At 39.7% G+C, this 18,960-nt stretch overlaps 1 protein-coding gene across 1 annotated transcript in view; it reads left to right on the top strand.

Annotated features, from left to right (window-relative positions):
* The window catches only part of ehf (ets homologous factor), a 213,049-nt gene that overhangs the window by 174,422 nt on the left and 19,667 nt on the right, over positions 1 to 18,960 (top strand). Inside the window, exon 7 of the mRNA XM_051923632.1 lies at positions 16,788 to 16,838. Coding sequence (XP_051779592.1) covers positions 16,788 to 16,838 — 51 coding nt within the window. The remainder of the gene's footprint in view (positions 1 to 16,787; positions 16,839 to 18,960) is intronic.

Below are 18,960 nucleotides of genomic sequence, written 5' to 3'. Positions count from 1 at the left end.
TCTTTCTTTGGAGGTTTCATTTTGCAGATGTCCTCGACTTGCTTGTCTATCAGCATCTAAGCGAGTTTCTCTCTTGTTTGTCTTTCATCGGCAATTTCACTTTGGCAATGGAGTCGCTTTCTTTCAGCTTCATGCTGTAGCCTCGTACTTGTTTCTTCTTCCAACTTGTTAACTTGGGGCTGCCTTCCCGGCTCATTGAGCTTCATGCTGTAGCCTCGGACCTCTGGGCTGGGCAGACAGACACACGCACTTCCAAGCGTAGACGTTTATATGTAAGACTAGCTTTGTGAGCCCGTGCTGTAAAAAGCCTGGGGTCCTAGAAACTTTTGAAATCATAGAACCTCTGGTCACCAATGTTTCCGAACACGTACAAATCGGGCTACAATCAAAAAGTTTGCCAAAATTTTGTATCTGTTCACGGCCACATGCTCTGGTGGCAAACAAAAACACTGGCGGTCAGTTTCCTTACATGCATTCGTACGCGCCAATGATTTCCTATTCTCCGTTTCGCTTCCATACCAAACAAAGTAGCTGATGTTGCAAAAGGAGTTACAATGTTAACCAAGCAGAGGCCTCAAGAGCTGGAAGAGGTGGAAAAACTGTTTCTAGTGTGGTAGAATGAGAACCGAGTTGCAGGGGTAGCGTAAGCAAGGCGATCATACGCGAGAAAGCCGGGAAGATTCATGGCAATTTGCTGAAAAAAAAATCCTTCTTTGAGTGGCAAAGGTGAGGAATTTAAAGCCAGTAGAGGATGGTGTGAAAAGTTTCGCAAGAGAAGTGGCATTTAATTTTTTTTCCCCTGTGCTTAAAACTCATAAAAAAATGTTTACAGCGAGCGGTTCGTAAGGGTCTAGCGCCAACTCTTACAATGTTAGTTTTCTCTGTTATTCAATGTCTTTACATTTAGTTTACTATCACACTGTGCATTCTATGGTATAATTAACTATTTTTTTGCTTAAAAAATATATATGTACATGCAGTTTGTACGGTCTGAAACGGATTAATTGTATTTACATACAATCTTATGGGGAAATTACGTTCGGGTCGCGACCAAATCGTCCAGAGTCTTGAAACGAATTACAGTTGTGACCAGAGGTACCAATGTAATTGAAAGGAACTCCTCTGGGCATCTCTCTCCAAGGAAGATTCGTTTTGCCGACATAGTTGCATCGCTTGTGTATTAGCGCTGAGCAAGTGTCTCTTTCCTCTGAGGTTTAGTTTTGCCTTTGTGCGCACATCGCTTATGTATTAGCAGCTAAGCGAGTTTCTGTTTCCTCAGAGCTCTTTACCCTGACTCCACCTCTCACTTCCAGGCCGGAGAGATAGGCAGACACATTTCCACGCGTAGATCTATACTAATAAAAGGCAAAGCCCTCACTGACTCACTGACTGACTGACTGACTGACTGACTCACTCATCACTAATTCTCCAACTTCCCGTGTAGGTAGAAGGCTGAAATTTGGCAGGCTCATTCCTTACAGCTTACTTACAAAAGTTAGGCAGGTTTCATTTCGAAATTCTACGCGTAATGGTCATAACTGGAACCTGTTTGACTGACTCACTCATCACTAATTCTCCAACTTCCCGTGTAGGTAGAAGGCTGAAATTTGGCAGGCTCATTCCTTACAGCTTACTTACAAAAGTTAGGCAGGTTTCATTTCGAAATTCTACGCGTAATGGTCATAACTGGAACCTGTTTTTTGTCCATATACTCTAATGGAGGAGGCGGAGTCACGTATTGCGTCATCACGTATTACGCCTCCTACGTAATCACGTGAACTGAAAACGAAGAAGAGATTTACAGCACAAGTCAAACACGGGAACGAAGGTAAATGACGTTAATTGTTGACTGTCTTTTAATACTGTGTAATTGTTGAGTGTCTTTTAATACTGTGTAAGCATACATATTAACACATGTGCAATTAAACGTGTGCATTTACGGGATGATTTCTCAGGCTTAAAAGCTCGCCTTTTATTAAAAAAGTAAATGCAAACTCTTTTCATTCTGAAGGGCACAAACCACGTTAGATTTCGGCCGTTAAACGCGCAAAAATGTCAGTACACCAGATAAATAAGCGCAACATATTATCAGTTGTATTGTATGCTTACAATACATATAGAAATGTGTTAATCGTTAACTAATATTATGGGATGGTGTTTTTCGACTCGCGCCTTGATTTAAACGATTGCATGTCTTGGTGGGTTTGCGTGTGGTTCGTTTATTTGACAGCATGTAGATCGGGGTAATTACATTCACGGCATTCGTAGTCTGATTCACAATCTGATTGTATGGATGGTTACCTACTAGGTAACGCTTATGGTTAGCCAGCAAGTCAGCTCGAAGTGATCACTCGAGTGAAGGCAGCTTCACAAAAAAAACAGATCCTTAACAAACTGTTATTGGTATATTTTCCCTCAACTTTAAAAGGTTTTCTTTTCTTCTTAATAAAAATTTAAAAGCAGTACTTTGCCGGTGCGAAGCGCGGGGATTTGAGCGACTGACACATACAGACATATTCATGAGTGCAGGTACTTCAGAAAGAAAGCACCGTGTAAACCTAAACTTTAAATTAAGTTCATAGACCTACAAAAGGTTGCCATTGATTTGAGGCAAGATTGCTTTTCTCATGTACAGCTATACGTTGCATTCTTAACAGTAAGCTTGCACGGCTTGGTCATATTACAACCTGAGTGCTGAACTGATAACGTTGTATACAAACACAACTATAACAATTGTAATAAACAAACAAAAAAAAAAAGCGAAGAACCCTTGGATTTAATAAAAAGGCTCCTTCCTTGGCGAAGCAAGGAAAAAGGAAGACCTTATATGGCGTTCGTTTATAAAACAGCGGAAAAGCTGTGTTAAGGCTGCTCCACAAAAAAACAGATCCTTAACAAATTGCTATTGGGATATTTTCCCTCAATTTAAAAAGCTTTTCTTCTTAATAAAAATTTAAAAGCAATACTTCGTGGGGATTTAGATATATATATATATATATATATATATATATATATATATATATATATATATATATATATATATTTATGTATATATAGATATATAGATATACTAGCAAAATACCCGCGCTTCGCAGCGGAGAAGTAGTGTGTTAAAGAGGTTATGAAAAAGAAAAGGAATCATTTTAAAAATAATGTAACATGATTGTCAATGTAATTGTGTTGTCATTGTTATAAGTGTTGCTATACACACACACACACACATAAACATATATATACATATATATATATCTACATATACACATATCTACATATATATATACATATACACATCCACATATATATATATATATATATATATATCAACATATATATATATACACACATACATACACACATATGTACATATACACATACATAGATACAGATACACACACATACATATATATACACACATACATACATAGATACACACACACACATATATATATATATATATATATATATATATATATATATACACACAGACACATATATATATACATATATATTTACATATCTACATATATATATATATATATACACATCTACATTTATATACACATATATATACATATCTACATATATATCTAGACATACATACAAAAATACATTGACAGATATATATATCTACATATCTACATATATATTTACTAGCAAAATACCCGCGCTTCGCAGCGGAGAAGTAGTGTGTTAAAGAGGTTATGAAAAAGTAAAGGAAACATTTTAAAAATAACGTAACATGATTGTCAATGTAATTGTGTTGTCATTGTTATGAGTGTTGCTGTCATATATATATATATACATATATATACATACATATACACATATATTATATATATATGTTATGAGTGTTGCTCTCTTTTATATATATAATATGCACACACACACACATAAACATATATATACATATATATATACATATCTACATATACACATATGTACATATACATACGTATATACACATCCACATAAACATATATATACATATACAAATTTACATATCTACATATATATATATAGACATAGATATATACATACATACATTCACATAAATTGCGCGTCCCGTTTTGAATCAATACTGGACGGGATTTATCCATCCATCCATCCATTTTCCAACCCGCTGAATCCACGGTGGGTTGGCACCCTGCCCAGGATTGTTTCCTGCCTTGTGCCCTGTGTTGGCTGGGATTGGCTCCAGCAGACCCCCGTGACCCTGGGATTTATCCCGTATTTTTTTTATCATTTTTTTTTTAAAGCAGCGTCTCATGCAAATCATCCCACACGCATTTTATGAAGATGCCTCCTTTCCTACTTTTGATTGGGTAATACTTGATGTCATCATTAGTTTGATTGGTGTTTTTAACTGTCCAGTGAGGAGGGCGTGTCTTTTAAGTACAGTCTGCAAAGTGTTGGCACTGAGATGTGGCGTCAGCGCCATAGTTGAAGCCCCTAACGTTGCGGTCAGCAAGTCGGCTAACATCCGCCATGTGCCGTCTTTCAGTTGCGAGAAGCAGATCATAGAATGGTTGAAACTGTTGCCCCTAACGTTGCGCCACGGCGTGTGGTTCGTTTATACCTCGTGTCTTCTCATTAAACTTTTATCTCGCGAATATGTTATTGCAATCCGCAGCGGGAGCGTTTCTATAAACTTAATTTAAACTTACGTTTTACACCGTGCTTTGTTTGCCTTATGAACACGCTTGTATGCTTAACTCGCTCCGTTCTCAATTGCTTAATTAATTTTTTGCTCTTCGCTGTTTGCGGCTGTTCCTCCATTTCCCCCTACTTCGTTCTTTTATCTCGCGAATATGTTATTGCAATCCTTAACGGGAGCGTTTCAATAAACTGATTGAAAATAGTTTTGCATTTACCTTTTTAGTAAAAGGCGAGCTTTTAAGCCTGAGAAATCACCCCGTAAATGCACACGTTTAATTGCACATGTGTTAATATGTATGCTTACACAGTATTAAAAGACAGTCAAAAATTAACGTCATTTACCTTCGTTCCCGCATGTGACTCGTGCTGTAAATCTCTTCCTTGTTTTTAGTTCACGTGATTACGTAGGAGGCGTGATGACGCGATATGTGACTCCGCCTCCTCCATTACAGTGTATGGACAAAAAATATGTTCCAGTTATGACCATTACGCTTTGAATTTCGAAATGAAACCTGCCTAACTTTTGTAAGTAAGCTGTAAGGAATGAGCCTGCCAAATTTCAGCCTTCCACCTACACGGGAAGTTGGAGAATTAGTGATGAGTCAGTCAGTCAGTCAGTGAGTGAGTGAGTCAGTCAGTGAGGGCTTTGCCTTTTATTATTATAGATATATGTAATTGTGTTGTCACTGTTATGAGTGTAATATACACACACACACATAAACATATATATACATATATGTACATATACACATATATACATATATATATATATACATATACACATCTACATATATATATACAAATATATATATATACATATATATATATACACACATATCACACATATATATATATACACATACATATACACACATATACATATATACATATACATACATATATATATATATATACACACATACATACGTACATACACACACACATATACATATATATATATATATATATTTACATATCTACATATATATACACATGTATCTACATATATCTAGATATAAATATATACATACATACATTGACATATATATGTATATATATATATATATATATATATATATATATATCTCAAATGAATGTGAACCTTTTGTAGGGTCTGTCCCTGAGACTTATTAATTGTCATTGCGAAGCAGAGCCTTAGTGGAAATTGGAGGCGTTTGAATTGAAATGGGAGATCAGAGGGTATAACGGGGATGCGAGGAATAAAAACTCTCTCCCCTGTGCCACCACCAGTAAAAATAGTTGCCTGAATGAGGTTCTTTTGCAGACATGTGACCTGAAGTCTCGTGCCATCACAAAGTTTCAGTGGCTGTACGCAAATCCACAATCGGTTTCATATTGTGAATTTCCCATTGGGATTAATAAAGTATCTATCTATCTATCTATCTATCTATCTATCTATCTATCTATCTATCTATCTATCTATCTATCTATCTATCTATCTATCTATCTATCTATCTATCTATCTATCTATCTATCTATCTATCTATCTATCTATCTATCTATCTATCTATCTATCGTTTTCGTACCTTATCAATTGTGAAATGTGTTTTTTGAATAGGTTTGATTCATTGAAGTGATCACTCCTGCTGCGTTAAGTCAGTTCACGTGAGCCGCTGTCTTGTGTGATGTTGCGATGTCCACGGGTTTATTTAATGTTAGCTAAGATCCGGCAGTTAAAAGTTTCTGGCCACAGCAATTTTAACTCTGTCACAAAGTGATCCAAACTGTCGTTTATACCTCGTGTCTTGTCATTAAACTTGTATCTCGCGAATATGGCATTGCAAACGGCAGCGGGTCAGTTCACGTGCTTACATGGGAGGCGTGATGACGCGATATATTTTGATACAATTTTTATTAAGAAGAAAAGTAAACCTTTTTAAACTGAGGGAAAATGAATCAATAATTATTTCTTAAGGATCTCTTTGTATATCATATTGTCAGTTCACCCTTCCGGCTGTAATATGACCAAGCTGTGTGCTGAGCTTACTCTTCAGCATGAAATCTTAACGTGGTTTGTGCCCTTCAGAATGAAAACAGCATTTACCTTTTTAATAAAAGGCGAGCTTTAAAGCCTGAGAAATCACCCCGTAAATGCACACGTTTAATTGCACATCTGTTAATACAGTATGTATGCTTACACAGTATTAAAAGACACTCAACAATTAACGTCATTTACCTTCGTTCCCGCATTTGACTCGTGCTGTAAATCTCTTCCTTGTTTTCACTTCACGTGATTACGTAGGAGGCGTAATACGTGATGACGTGATATGTGACTCCGCCTCCTCCATTAGACTATATGGACAAAAAACAGGTTCCAGTTATGACCATTACGCGTAGAATTTCGAAATGAAACCTGCCTAACTTTTGTAAGTAAGCTGTAAGGAATGAGCCTGCCAAATTTCAGCCTTCTACCTACACGGGTAGTTGGAGAATTAGTGATGAGTGAATCAGTCAGTCAGTCAGTGAGTCAGTGAGGGCTTTGCCTTTTATTAGTATAGATATATATATATATATATATATATATATATATATATATATATATAGATATATATATATATAGATGTATGTATGTCTATATATATATATATATATATGTAAGCTTATAAGTACTGCCTTACTTCTCTTTAAGAAAGGAAGATGTAATGATACTTGATTTAAACGATTCCATGTCTTGGTGGGTTTGCGTAGCTTATTGTCAATATCTTTACACCTTTTTTTAAGACTTATTGACTGAAACGGGCTTTCACAAAAAAAGTTAGGGCTTTGCTACAGGATACACCCTCCACAAGTTAAGGAAATAAAAATAAAAGTATATATTTCTGTTTTATTTAAACCTTTTAAGTTCGTATGCATAGCCCCATTTGGCTGTTTTAGTTTTTTTTTTCTTTCTTCAGTAATATTAAATCTCCTTAAAGAAAAAGAACATATGCATTTTACTTTTTTTGTATCTCTTTAGTAATATTTTAGTGTAAAAGGATAACCAGTATTTAAACCTTTTATGTTACTTTATAAAGTTATTTTACACAATGTTGAAAAATTAATAAGAAAGCTACATATTTTGGCAGCTGCTGCTTTAATTTTCAATGAAATGAAAAAAGCTCTCCAAGAGAAAACCTCAATGAAGTAGAAACAGTTTTCACTATCTAAAAAGGAGAAACCCTCATTTATAAAGGTTTGCTGCAGATGACTTGACTGAAAATAAATGAATAGTTCCTATGTGTATAATACATATTTATCTATTTGACTTATGCCTTTATTCCAGCAACTTGCAACATCTGAGGTACAATTTGTTACATTACTTTTGTTTTTTGCAGCACAGGCAGGTGAAGTTACTTCCTCAGGGTCACACAGTGGTGTCAGTACCAGGATTTGAACTGACAAGCTCCGGGCTTGCTGAAATATTACTGAAGAAAGAAAAAAAACGAAAACGGGCAAATAGGGCTATGCATACAAATGTCCATCCATCCATTATCCAACCTGCTATATCCTAAATACAGGAGCCAATAAGTAGATATGTATATATACAGTGTATATATATATATATATATATATATATATATATATATATATATATATATATATATGTGAATGTATGTATGTATGTATATATGTATGTCTATATTTATATGTATATATATACATATGTAGATATGTAAATTTGTATATGTATATATATATATATATATATATATGTGGATGTGTATATGTATATACAGTAATCCCTCCTCCATCGCGGGGGTTGCGTTCCAGAGCCACCCGCGAAATAAGAAAATCCGCGAAGTAGAAACCATATGTTTATATGGTTATTTTTATATTGTCATGCTTGGGTCACAGATTTGCGCAGAAACACAGGAGGTTGTAGAGAGACAGGAACGTTATTCAAACACTGCAAACAAACATTTGTCTCTTTATCAAAAGTTTAAACTGTGCTCCATGACAAGACAGAGATGACAGTTCCGTCTCACAATTAAAAGAATGCAAACATATCTTCCTCTTCAAAGGAGTGAAGCAAACAAATCAATATGTCTGTTTGGCTTTTAAGTATGCGAAGCACCGCGGCACAAAGCTGTTGAAGGCGGCAGCTCACACCCCCTCCGTCAGGAGCAGAGAGAGATAGAGAGAGAGATAGAGAGACACACAGAGTTTGTTTTTCAATCAAAAATCAATACGTGCCCTTCCAGCTTTTAAGTATGCGAAGCACCATGCAGAATGTCGCTTCAGGAAGCAGCTGCACAGAAGGTAGCAACGTGAAGATAATCTTTCAGCATTTTTAGACGAGCGTCCGTATAGTCTAGATGTGCGAACAGCCCCCCTGCTCAATCCCCATATGTCAGGATCAGAGAAAGTCAGCGCAAGAGAGAGAGAAAAGTAAGTTGGGTAGCTTCTCAGCCATCTGCCAATAGCGTCCCTTGTATGAAATCAACTGGGCAAACCAACTGAGGAAGCATATACCAGAAATTAAAAGACCCATTGTCCACAGAAATCCGCGAACCAGCAAAAAATCAGCGATATATATTTAAATATGCTTACATATAAAATCCGCGATGGAGTGAAGCCGCGAAAGGCGAAGCGCGATATAGCGAGGGATTACTGTATATGTATATGTAGATATGTGTATATGTATATATATGTATATATGTTTACATAACCTCTTTAACATACTACTTCTCCGCTGCGAAGCGCGGGTATTTTGCTAGTGTTTATATATAAGATGAGAATCTGCACCACCCAGAGCTTAAAATGGATTCTCACCATCCGTATCAGCACATCATCTTTCATCATGCCAGCCGCACAGTTCAGTTGACTTCTAACCGCTGCACCATTTTCATGGCGCAAGTGCGAGATCTGCAACTGCAGGCTCCAAAATGAGCGCACTTTCAGTGTTTGTGTGAAATCAGCTTGTACATTTGTTGCTCGTGTGAAGTGCTTTGAACTATTATGTGCCAGGAGCCAGCTTGATAACTATGGAAGCTCTGAACCACACAACGAAAAAAGATAAAACATTATGGGATAACCCTGATCTCATATGTATCCTGTACATACTACATTTGTGATATTTTCACGTACACACAGGATACGTGCGAGATGAGGGTTATCCCATAATGTTTTATCTTTTCTTTCTCCGGTTCAGAGCTTCCTGCTGCAGAGGTTGTAACGGCCGACCCAGTCGTCTGGACCGACAGCTACATCGCCAAGACCCGTGGCCTGGCAACCTGAGGGAACGTTAGACTAGACAAGCTGTACTTCTTCCAAAACGCTTCACCAATCAACGATCAAAATAAGTAAAAAGGCAAACAGTACGTAAAATAATAAAGTGGATATACAGTGCATCCAGAAAGTATTCCCAGCGTGTCACTTTTTCCACATTTTGTTATGTCACAGCCTTATTCCAAAATGGATTAAATTCATTTTTTTCCTCAGAATTCTACACACAACACCCCATAATGACAACGTGAAAAAAGTTTACTTGAGGTTTTTGCAAATATATTAAAAATAAACAAACTGAGAAATCCCATGTCCATAAGTATTCACAGCCTTTGCTCAATGCTTTGTCGATGCACCTTTGGCAGCAATTCCAGCCTCAAGTCTTTTTGAATATGATGCCACAAGCTTGGCACACCTATCCTTGGCCAGTTTCGCCCATTCCTCTTTGCAGCACCTCTCAAGCTCCATCAGGTTGGATGGGAAGCGTCGGTGCACAGCCATTTTAAGATCTCTCCAGAGATGTTCAATCGGATTAAAGTCTGGGCTCTGGCTGGGCCACTCAAGGACATTCACAGAGTTGTCCTGAAGCCACTCCTTTGATATCTTGGCTGTGTGCTTAGGGTCGTTGTCCTGCTGACAGATGAACCGTCACCCCAGTCTGAGGTCAAGAGCGCTGTGGAGCAGGTTTTCATCCAGGATGTCTCTGTACATTGCTGCAGTCATCTTTCCCTTTATCCTGACTAGTCTCCCAGTCCCTGCCGCTGAAAAACATCCCCACAGCATGATGCTGCCACCACCATGCTTCACTGTAGGGATGGTATTGGCCTGGTGATGAGCGATGCCTGGTTTCCTTCAAACGTGATGCCTGGCATTCACACCAAAGAGTTCAATCTTTGTCTCATCAGACCAGAGAATTTTCTTTCTCATGGTCTGAGAGTCCTTCAGGTGCCTTTTGGCAAACTCCAGGCGGGACGCCATGTGCCTTTTACTAAGGAGTGGCTTCTGTCTGGCTGCTCTACCATACAGGCCTGATTGGTGGATTGCTGCAGAGATCGTTGTCCTTCTGGAAGGTTCTCCTCTATCCACAGAGGACCTCTGGAGCTCTGACAGAGTGACCATCGGGTTCTTGGTCACCTCCCTGACTAAGGCCCTTCTCCCCCGATCGCTCAGTTTAGATGGCCGGCCAGCTCTAGGAAGAGTCCTGGTGGTTTCGAACTTCTTCCACTTACGGATGATGGAGGCCACTGTGCTCATTGGGACCTTCAAAGCAGCAGAAATTTTTCTGTAACCTTCCCCAGATTTGTGCCTCGAGACAATCCTGTCTTGGAGGTCTACAGACAATTCCTTTGACTTCATGCTTGGTTTGTGCTCTGACATGAACTGTCAACTGTGGGACCTTCTATAGACAGGTGTGTGCCTTTCCAAATCATGTCCAGTCAGCTGAATTTACCACAGGTGGACTCCAATGAAGCTGCAGAAACATCTCAAGGATGATCAGGGGAAACAGGAGGCACCTGAGCACAATTTGGAGCTTCATGGCAAAGGCTGTGAATACTTATGTACATGTGCTTTCTCAATTGTTTTATTTTTAATAAATTTGCAAAAATGTCAAGTAAACTTTTTTCACGTTGTCATTATGGGGTGTTGTGTTTGGAATTCTGAGGAAAAAAATGAATTTAATCCATTTTGGAATAAGGCTGTAACATAACAAAATGTGGAAAAAGTGATACGCTGTGAATACTTTCCAGATGCACTGTATATTGATAAAAAGAAATGAATCAAATTCCAAACAATGTATACATATATCACAGCCCAACCAGCCCCAGCATAACACACAACCCCAAAAGTGACTGGCAGAAAATAATAATAAAAGGTGCTCTTCCTGTAGGGGGCAGTAGCTCCCTAGTTGGAATAAGTTCTTTTGTAATTGCGGCGTTTTAAGTAACTGAAAACTATATAGATATGATATTAAAAGGTGATATCCCTCCCATAGTGATACGGCGGTAAAAATCATATAAGAGAAAATAACTTAGCTTTCTTTACTGACGATTTATGCGGCATTACAGACGGAGGAAGCCATAGCAAGACAATACTTTTATCAAGGTGGGATCTCGATGTATACAGTCTGCCATTTTCTGTCACTGCGCTGGAAGGCTTTTCAGGACGGATGACGATATCACCCATCCATACATCGGCTTCAAAGTGTTTAGCTGTTGTCCAAGTCTTTTATACTGTTTTCTCCACATGCAGGCCCTTACTTAGGTTCCAAACAAGGGAAGGAGAGGATTCCATTTCACCTCTAACATACAGAAATAGTACAATGCCTATTTTCATAGTTGTACCTTTCTCTCTTCAAATGTTTGCCTAGCAGTTCTAAATGCTGACAGCCCATGTGTGCTAACTTTGGCCTGGCCTGGACATGTGAGTGGATTTCTAAAATAAGTTTTGCACAGAGCACAGTGACATTAAACTTATATTCTCATTACAGGTGCTGCAATAAATTTACAATACAAACCCTCCCTTGTCCCAACACTGAACACCAAATAGATACGACACACGGAGAACACGAAACACACATAAATGTCCAAAAGAGAAAAAAGAAGATGAGTAACGAGAGTGAACCTTTTCTGGGTGAAAAAGCAACAGGGTTGTCCGCTCCTTCCCCAAGTGACACAAAACAGTCTCACCGTCCTCTCCTCGGCGTGTTGGTCTGATTCTGAAACCCTGGGGTTTGCGTAGTGATGGTGAAGGAGTTGAATGTTTGGCAATCGAAGGCAGCAAACGTGACAACGGTGTCAATTCCGTATCGGCGTCCAGTGAAGTGTCCGGGTTGTAACTGATCCCCCATCTCTTCTCGTCCTCTTGTTTATAAAGCACTGGCCCGGATGGAATTGATGTGATTGACAGGGACAATTACCTTGAGGGGTCACGGCTCTACAGCGTTCTCCTTCCCCCTTTGTTTCCAGGAGGAAAACTTTAAACCGTCACACGATGGACTATATAAACGGGACAACGCTATAAAAGACGCGACTCGGCACATTTAAGACGTCCCCATTCGTGTAGCACCGCTAAAAGGTGAGGAGGTTACTAACCTCAAAGACTCTTTCGGTCTACTGTCTCGATATGAGTCTGCACAGTGCTGACATTGTCTTCTCCCCGTGGTCACACTTCTGCAAAGGGCAAGTAGTCTTCATTTCTAAGCGTGTGCTGTTTTACATTTTGCTCAACTGTCCCTCTTAATCCCTCCTAAAACTGGCTGATTTTCCACGTTATACTTTTGCGTGACCTTATTCTCGGTACTAAGATGGACAAAAGAAACAGATTGACAAACGAAGGTAGTGCTGTTCGCTTGGACTTGAAGTTCACTAAGAACCTACCAGAAATTTCAGACTCGTCCATTAACACTCACAGACAAAAATAATCATTCACTGATGTCAAATCAAACGCGATGCGTTCCATGTTTTTGTTCAATTCAGTTCAAAATTGCTATTAATTAAGTACGTTAATATTGTAGTGCACTATTTTAAGGCCCATTATCAGTGCCCATATCATTTTCTCTACTGTAACTCACTAATGTTTCTTTTACTCTTATAATAGAAAAGCACCACACATGATTGGGCTGTTTTTTATTTTTTTAAATAAATGAATATGTAAAGACTTATGTCTCTTTTGTTTAGTGGGGCGACATGCCAGCAGAGTCGAGTTGGGCATTTTCAGAATTTCTGACATGCCAAGCCCAAAAGCTTCACCATCACTGGTGTCGACCTACAAGAGCAGAGCTGCTACTGTGTCTGCTGTTTAGTTCTGAGGACATGAATACTACCTGATGGCGTGACCGTGAAATGTCGTTTATCTTCAGTAAACTGTTATGTATTTGGTAGAAATATGATAAAAGAATAAACGTGCCTTGTGGAGAACTTGAATCTCTTAGGTTTCTTTGGACCACCCAATTATACATCCATCCATTCTCCAACCCGCTGAATCTGAACACAGGGTCACGGGGGTCTGCTGGAGCCAATCCCAGCCAACACAGGGCACAAGCAGGGAACCAATCCTGGGCAGGGGGCCAACCCACCGCAGACATAATTATACAGTCATATGAAAAAGTTTGGGAACCCCTCTTAATTCTTTGGATTTTTGTTTATCTTTGGCTGCGCTTTCAAAGTAGCAACTTCCATTTAATAATAATTAATAATTCTTTGCATTTATATAGCACTTTTCTCACTACTCAAAGTGCTCAGCAAGGGTCTTGCTCAAGGGCCCAACAGAGCAGAGTTCCTGTTGGCATTTACGGGATTCGAACCAGCAACCTTCCGATTGCCAGTGCAGATCTCTAGCCTCAGAGCCACCACCATCATATCTGACATGCCTTATGGAAACAGTTGGATTTCAGCAGTGACATTAAGTTTATCGGATTAACAGAAAATATGTAATATGTATCATAACAAAATTAGACAGGTGCATAAATGTGGGCACTCCAACAGAGATATGACATCAATACTTAGTTGAGCCTCCTTTTGTCCTCTAGACGCTGTCCTCCTATAGCCTCTGATGAGTGTCTGATTCTGGATGGAGGTCTTGTTCACCATTCTTCTTACAAAATCTCTCTAGTTCAGTTCAATTTGATGGACAGCCTGCTTCAAATCATCCCATAGATTTTCGATGATATTCAAGTCAGGCGACTGTGACGGCCATTCCAGAACATTGTACTTCTCCCTCTGCATGAATGCCTTTGTAGATTTCCAACTGTGTTTTGGGTCATTGTCTTGTTGGAATATCCAACCCCTGCGTGACTTCAACTTTGTGACTGATGCTTGAACATTATCCTGAAGAATTTGTTGATATTGGGTTGAATTCATGCGACCCTCGACTTTAACGAGGGCCCCAGTCCCTGAACTAGCCACACAGCCCCACAGCATGATGGAACCTCCACCAAATGTGACAGTAGGTAGCAGGTGTTTTTCTTGGAATGCAGTGATCTTCTTCCGCCATGCAAAGCGCTTTTTGTTCTAACCACATAACTCCATTTTTGTCTCATCAGTCCAAAGCACTTTGTTCCCAAATGAATCTGGCTTGTCTAAATGAGCATTGGCATACAACAAGCGACTCTGTTTGTGGCGTGAGTGCAGAAAGGGCTTCTTTCTCATCACCCTGCCATACAGATGTTCTTTGTGCAAATTGCGCTGAGTTGTAGAACGATGTACAGATACACCATCTGCAGCAAGAAGTTCTTGCAAGTCTTTGGAGGTGATCTGTGGGTTGTCTGTCACCATTCTCACAATCCTGCTCATATGCCGCTCCTGTATTTTTCTTGGCCTGCCAGACCTGCTGGTTTAACAGCAACTGTGCCTGTGGCCTTCCATTTCCTGATTCCATTCCTTACAGTTACACAAACTGACAGTTTAAACTTCTGAGATGGCTTTTTGTAGCCTTCCCCTAAACCATGAGACTCAACAATCTTTTTTTTCAGATCTTTGGAGAGTTGCTTTGAGGATCCCATGCTGTCACTCTTCAGAGGAGAGTCAAAGGGAAGGAAGCACAACTTGTAATTGACCACCTTAAATACCTTTATATCTCATGATTGGACACACTTGTCTATGAAGTTCAAGGCTTAACGAACTCATCACACCAACCAATCAGCATTGAGCAGTGACAGGCATTCAAATCAGCACGATGACAAGGGGACCCACATTTGTGCACAGCCAGTTTTTCACATTTGATTTAATTCCACACAACTAAATACTGCGTCACTAGAAATCTTTGTTCGGAAAACACCGCAGTACTCCTAGGAAATGAAAGACAGACCACTGTTATCTTTATTGTTAAAAGGAGAGTCAATTATTATGCAGGCTGAGAGGGGGTCACAAACTTTTTCACATGACTGTATATGTTTATCTATGAGGGGCGACCCAAGAATTCAAAGAAATGATAATAGAAATATGATTGTACAACCTACAGCAATTCCCTTTGAGTCACCTTCGAAATCCTCATCTGGAGATGCAATCCACCTGCCCTGGCACTTCTCTGATTCCTGGACACATTTTCTGTACTCATCTTTTGCTACCGTGTCTAAAGCCTTCTGCGTTTTTACTTTCTCATATGTGAAGTACAGGGAAAGTATTGGAATCATCCAAAAATTGCATTTCGAGATTTTGATGAATCTCGACTTTTTAGACCTCCCCAAGTCCGTAAATACCATTTTTAGAATTATGTCTGTGTATCTGTCTGTGAGTGTGTGTGTGTGTGTGTGTAAACACGATAACTTGAGCACGCTTTTAGACCGCCCTGACTTTCTCATATACAAAGTATAGGAAAAGTATTATAATCGTCCAAAAATTCAATTTTGAGATTTTGATGAATCTCAATGTTTTAGACCTCCCCGAGTCCAAAAACACCATTTTTTGGAATTATGTCTGTGTGTGCGTGTAAACACAATAACTTGAGTACACTTTCACTTCGGTCAACCAATTTTTGCATACAAGTACAAGTATTAGGTACAAAATGTCGATTTCTATCAATTTTTGGGCTCTTTCTGCTGACCGGAAGTGGTACTTTACATTGTATTCAATTTTCCTTTTATAGTAATTGGTCAATATATCATTCATTTGATTTGATTTGTTGTTGATGGTTCTTTAATGTACATAATATAAAAATATAATCCTTGTCTTGCGGTCTACTCCTCAAATATCTGAGTATATGAGAAAGTTGATGAGACACCACTCCTGATTTTCTATTCCTGGATTTCTTCCACAGTAGCAAATCAGTTGTAAGGAGTGAAGTAGAAAAAGTGTCCAATTCCTTGTGTACTCTTGATGCCGCTGTTTGTTCGCAGGACAGCCTGAAGGACAGCTGTGAATGTTCCGTTCTAATAAATTGAATCCTAATTTTTTTGTTTATTATTTCAGAAGAGAAAAAACAGCACATCCGGGGACAGCGGACACCAATCAAAAAGCACAGTAAGTCCCATTTGGTATGTTCTCCCAGTGTCTGTGTGGGTTTCCTCCCACAGTCCAAAGACATGCAGGTTAGGTGGACTGGCGATTCTAAATTGGCCCTAGTGTGTGTGTTTGTGTGGTTCCTGCCTTGTGCCCAGTGTTGGCTGGGATTGGCTCCAGCAGAACCCCGTGACCCTGTGTTTGGACTCAGCGGGTTGGAAAATGGATGGATGGATGTCCTATAAGAAATTCATTTAGTTGACACCCACGGAAAACGTAACACCGATTACCTCTAAGGATGAAGTAAACACACAGGCTGTGATGACTTTATTGGAAGTCTTTCTAGAAAGTTGGCCCCCATTTTGCTTCCCAAAGAGCCTGAATTTTTCTTCTTCTTGTGCTTCTTCATGGCCTGAAGAAGTTGCTCTACATGGTCCTTCATGCTTGCTTGATGGTATTCTGCAGTTTTTGCTGCAGAGTTTCTAGATACAACATTTCTGTTCCATCCTATTCTACACTGGATGGAGAACTGGGGACTTTGCAGGCCACTGGAGTGAACTGAAGTCACAGCCGTGTCTGTCTTGACATGATGGTGTACTTGGTGACTGCTGGGGCACTTTATTAGACATTTTTGTTGCTTTAGATATTTTTTTCCATGTATCCCATAATGTTTTGAAATCTTATGCTTCAAGTAATTATAAATGACCAAACAATTAGGGCGGAGTGGTGGCTCTGAGGCTAAGGAGCTGCGCTGGTATCCCGAAGGTTGCCAGTTCGAATCCCCATCACTGCCAAAAGGCCACTGCTCTGCTGGGCCCTTGAGCAAGGCCCTTAAACCTGTGATTGCTCCAGGGGTGCTGTACGATGGCTGACCCTGTGCTCTGACCCCAAGGGGTATTTGAAAACTACCAAATTCCTAATACAAGAAATTGGATAAGGTGAAATAAAGAACAAAATATATTCATTTCGTAAAATGAATTGAATTTAATTCAGTTTAAGAGAAAGAAAATGAAGGGAATCCAACCAGGGGATTGAGATGGTGACTTTAACTCTTTGAGTGCTGAATACTCAGATTTCTAAAAAGCACCCACGGCAATGGTTTCACGCATAAACCAACATAAGAAGTCTGTTCCTGCGTGCTGTGGCTGCTGTTGGCGCCTGTTCGGTATCTCTGGTGGCAGCGGTTGTGTGAGGGCGGCTTGAAGGCCAGCTGTCTTCACACAGCAGGTGGGCAGCGGTGACAGTCATTGTGTGACACGAACATCGCTGCCAGCACATCAGCTGTACAAACATGTTCAGCACCACGATCAGCTGGGGACCAATCAGATGATGCTGGTCCCTCACTTTCTTTTTCAATCTCCATCTCCAGATTATTTGCTCTCAAAATCGGAATCCAATAAGGCCCTGAGTTCTTTAGTTTGGTGTCGCCACCCAATACTTAAATTTGTTTTCAACCATTTAGCTCATTTGGCTCGTAACAAATCACACCGTTCACTCAGTTTAAAGAACAGAAAACTTTCTCTTTACTTGAAACCAAGAAACTGACAACCAAACATTTGCATATTATAACTATGTACCTCCCTGGTGAGGTGTTCCGGGCACGTCCAACCGGGAGGAGGCCCCGGGGAAGACCCAGGAGACGCTGGAGGGACTATGTCTCTCGATTGGCCTGGGAACGCCTCGGGATTCTCCCGGAAGAGCTAGAAGAAGTGGCCGGGGAGAGGGAAGCCTGGGCATCTCTGATCAAGCTGCTGCCCCCGCGACCCGACCTCGGATAAGCGGAAGAGAATGGATGGATGGATGGAACTATGTACAGCGGGAAGAATAAAAAACACAAGAATGATAAGCGATTTACAAAACTATACGCCATCCTCTCAACACTACTGGTGAGCTCATCATTAGTACCTTTACCCATTAAGAGCAATTAGTCACTGCTTTGGGGCGGTGCAGAGTGGCCAATAAACAAAACAGCACTGACCCCTTCACTTGAGCTTTACCTCAAGCCACATAATTCAAACAAATAATAAAAACACACACAGACCTTGGGTGGATGAACTCTTCCTCCTTGTGTCCCTCCTTTGGTCTTTCATCTCACCCGTTGTCTGGTATCGGGAAAAACTCACCAGCGGGTTGCACTCGTGTC

This window comes from Erpetoichthys calabaricus, chromosome 2 (assembly GCF_900747795.2).
Source record: "Erpetoichthys calabaricus chromosome 2, fErpCal1.3, whole genome shotgun sequence".
NCBI lineage: Eukaryota > Metazoa > Chordata > Cladistia > Polypteriformes > Polypteridae > Erpetoichthys > Erpetoichthys calabaricus.
The sequence above is the reverse complement of the archived record's forward strand: the minus strand, read 5'-3'. Positions and strand labels throughout refer to the sequence as shown.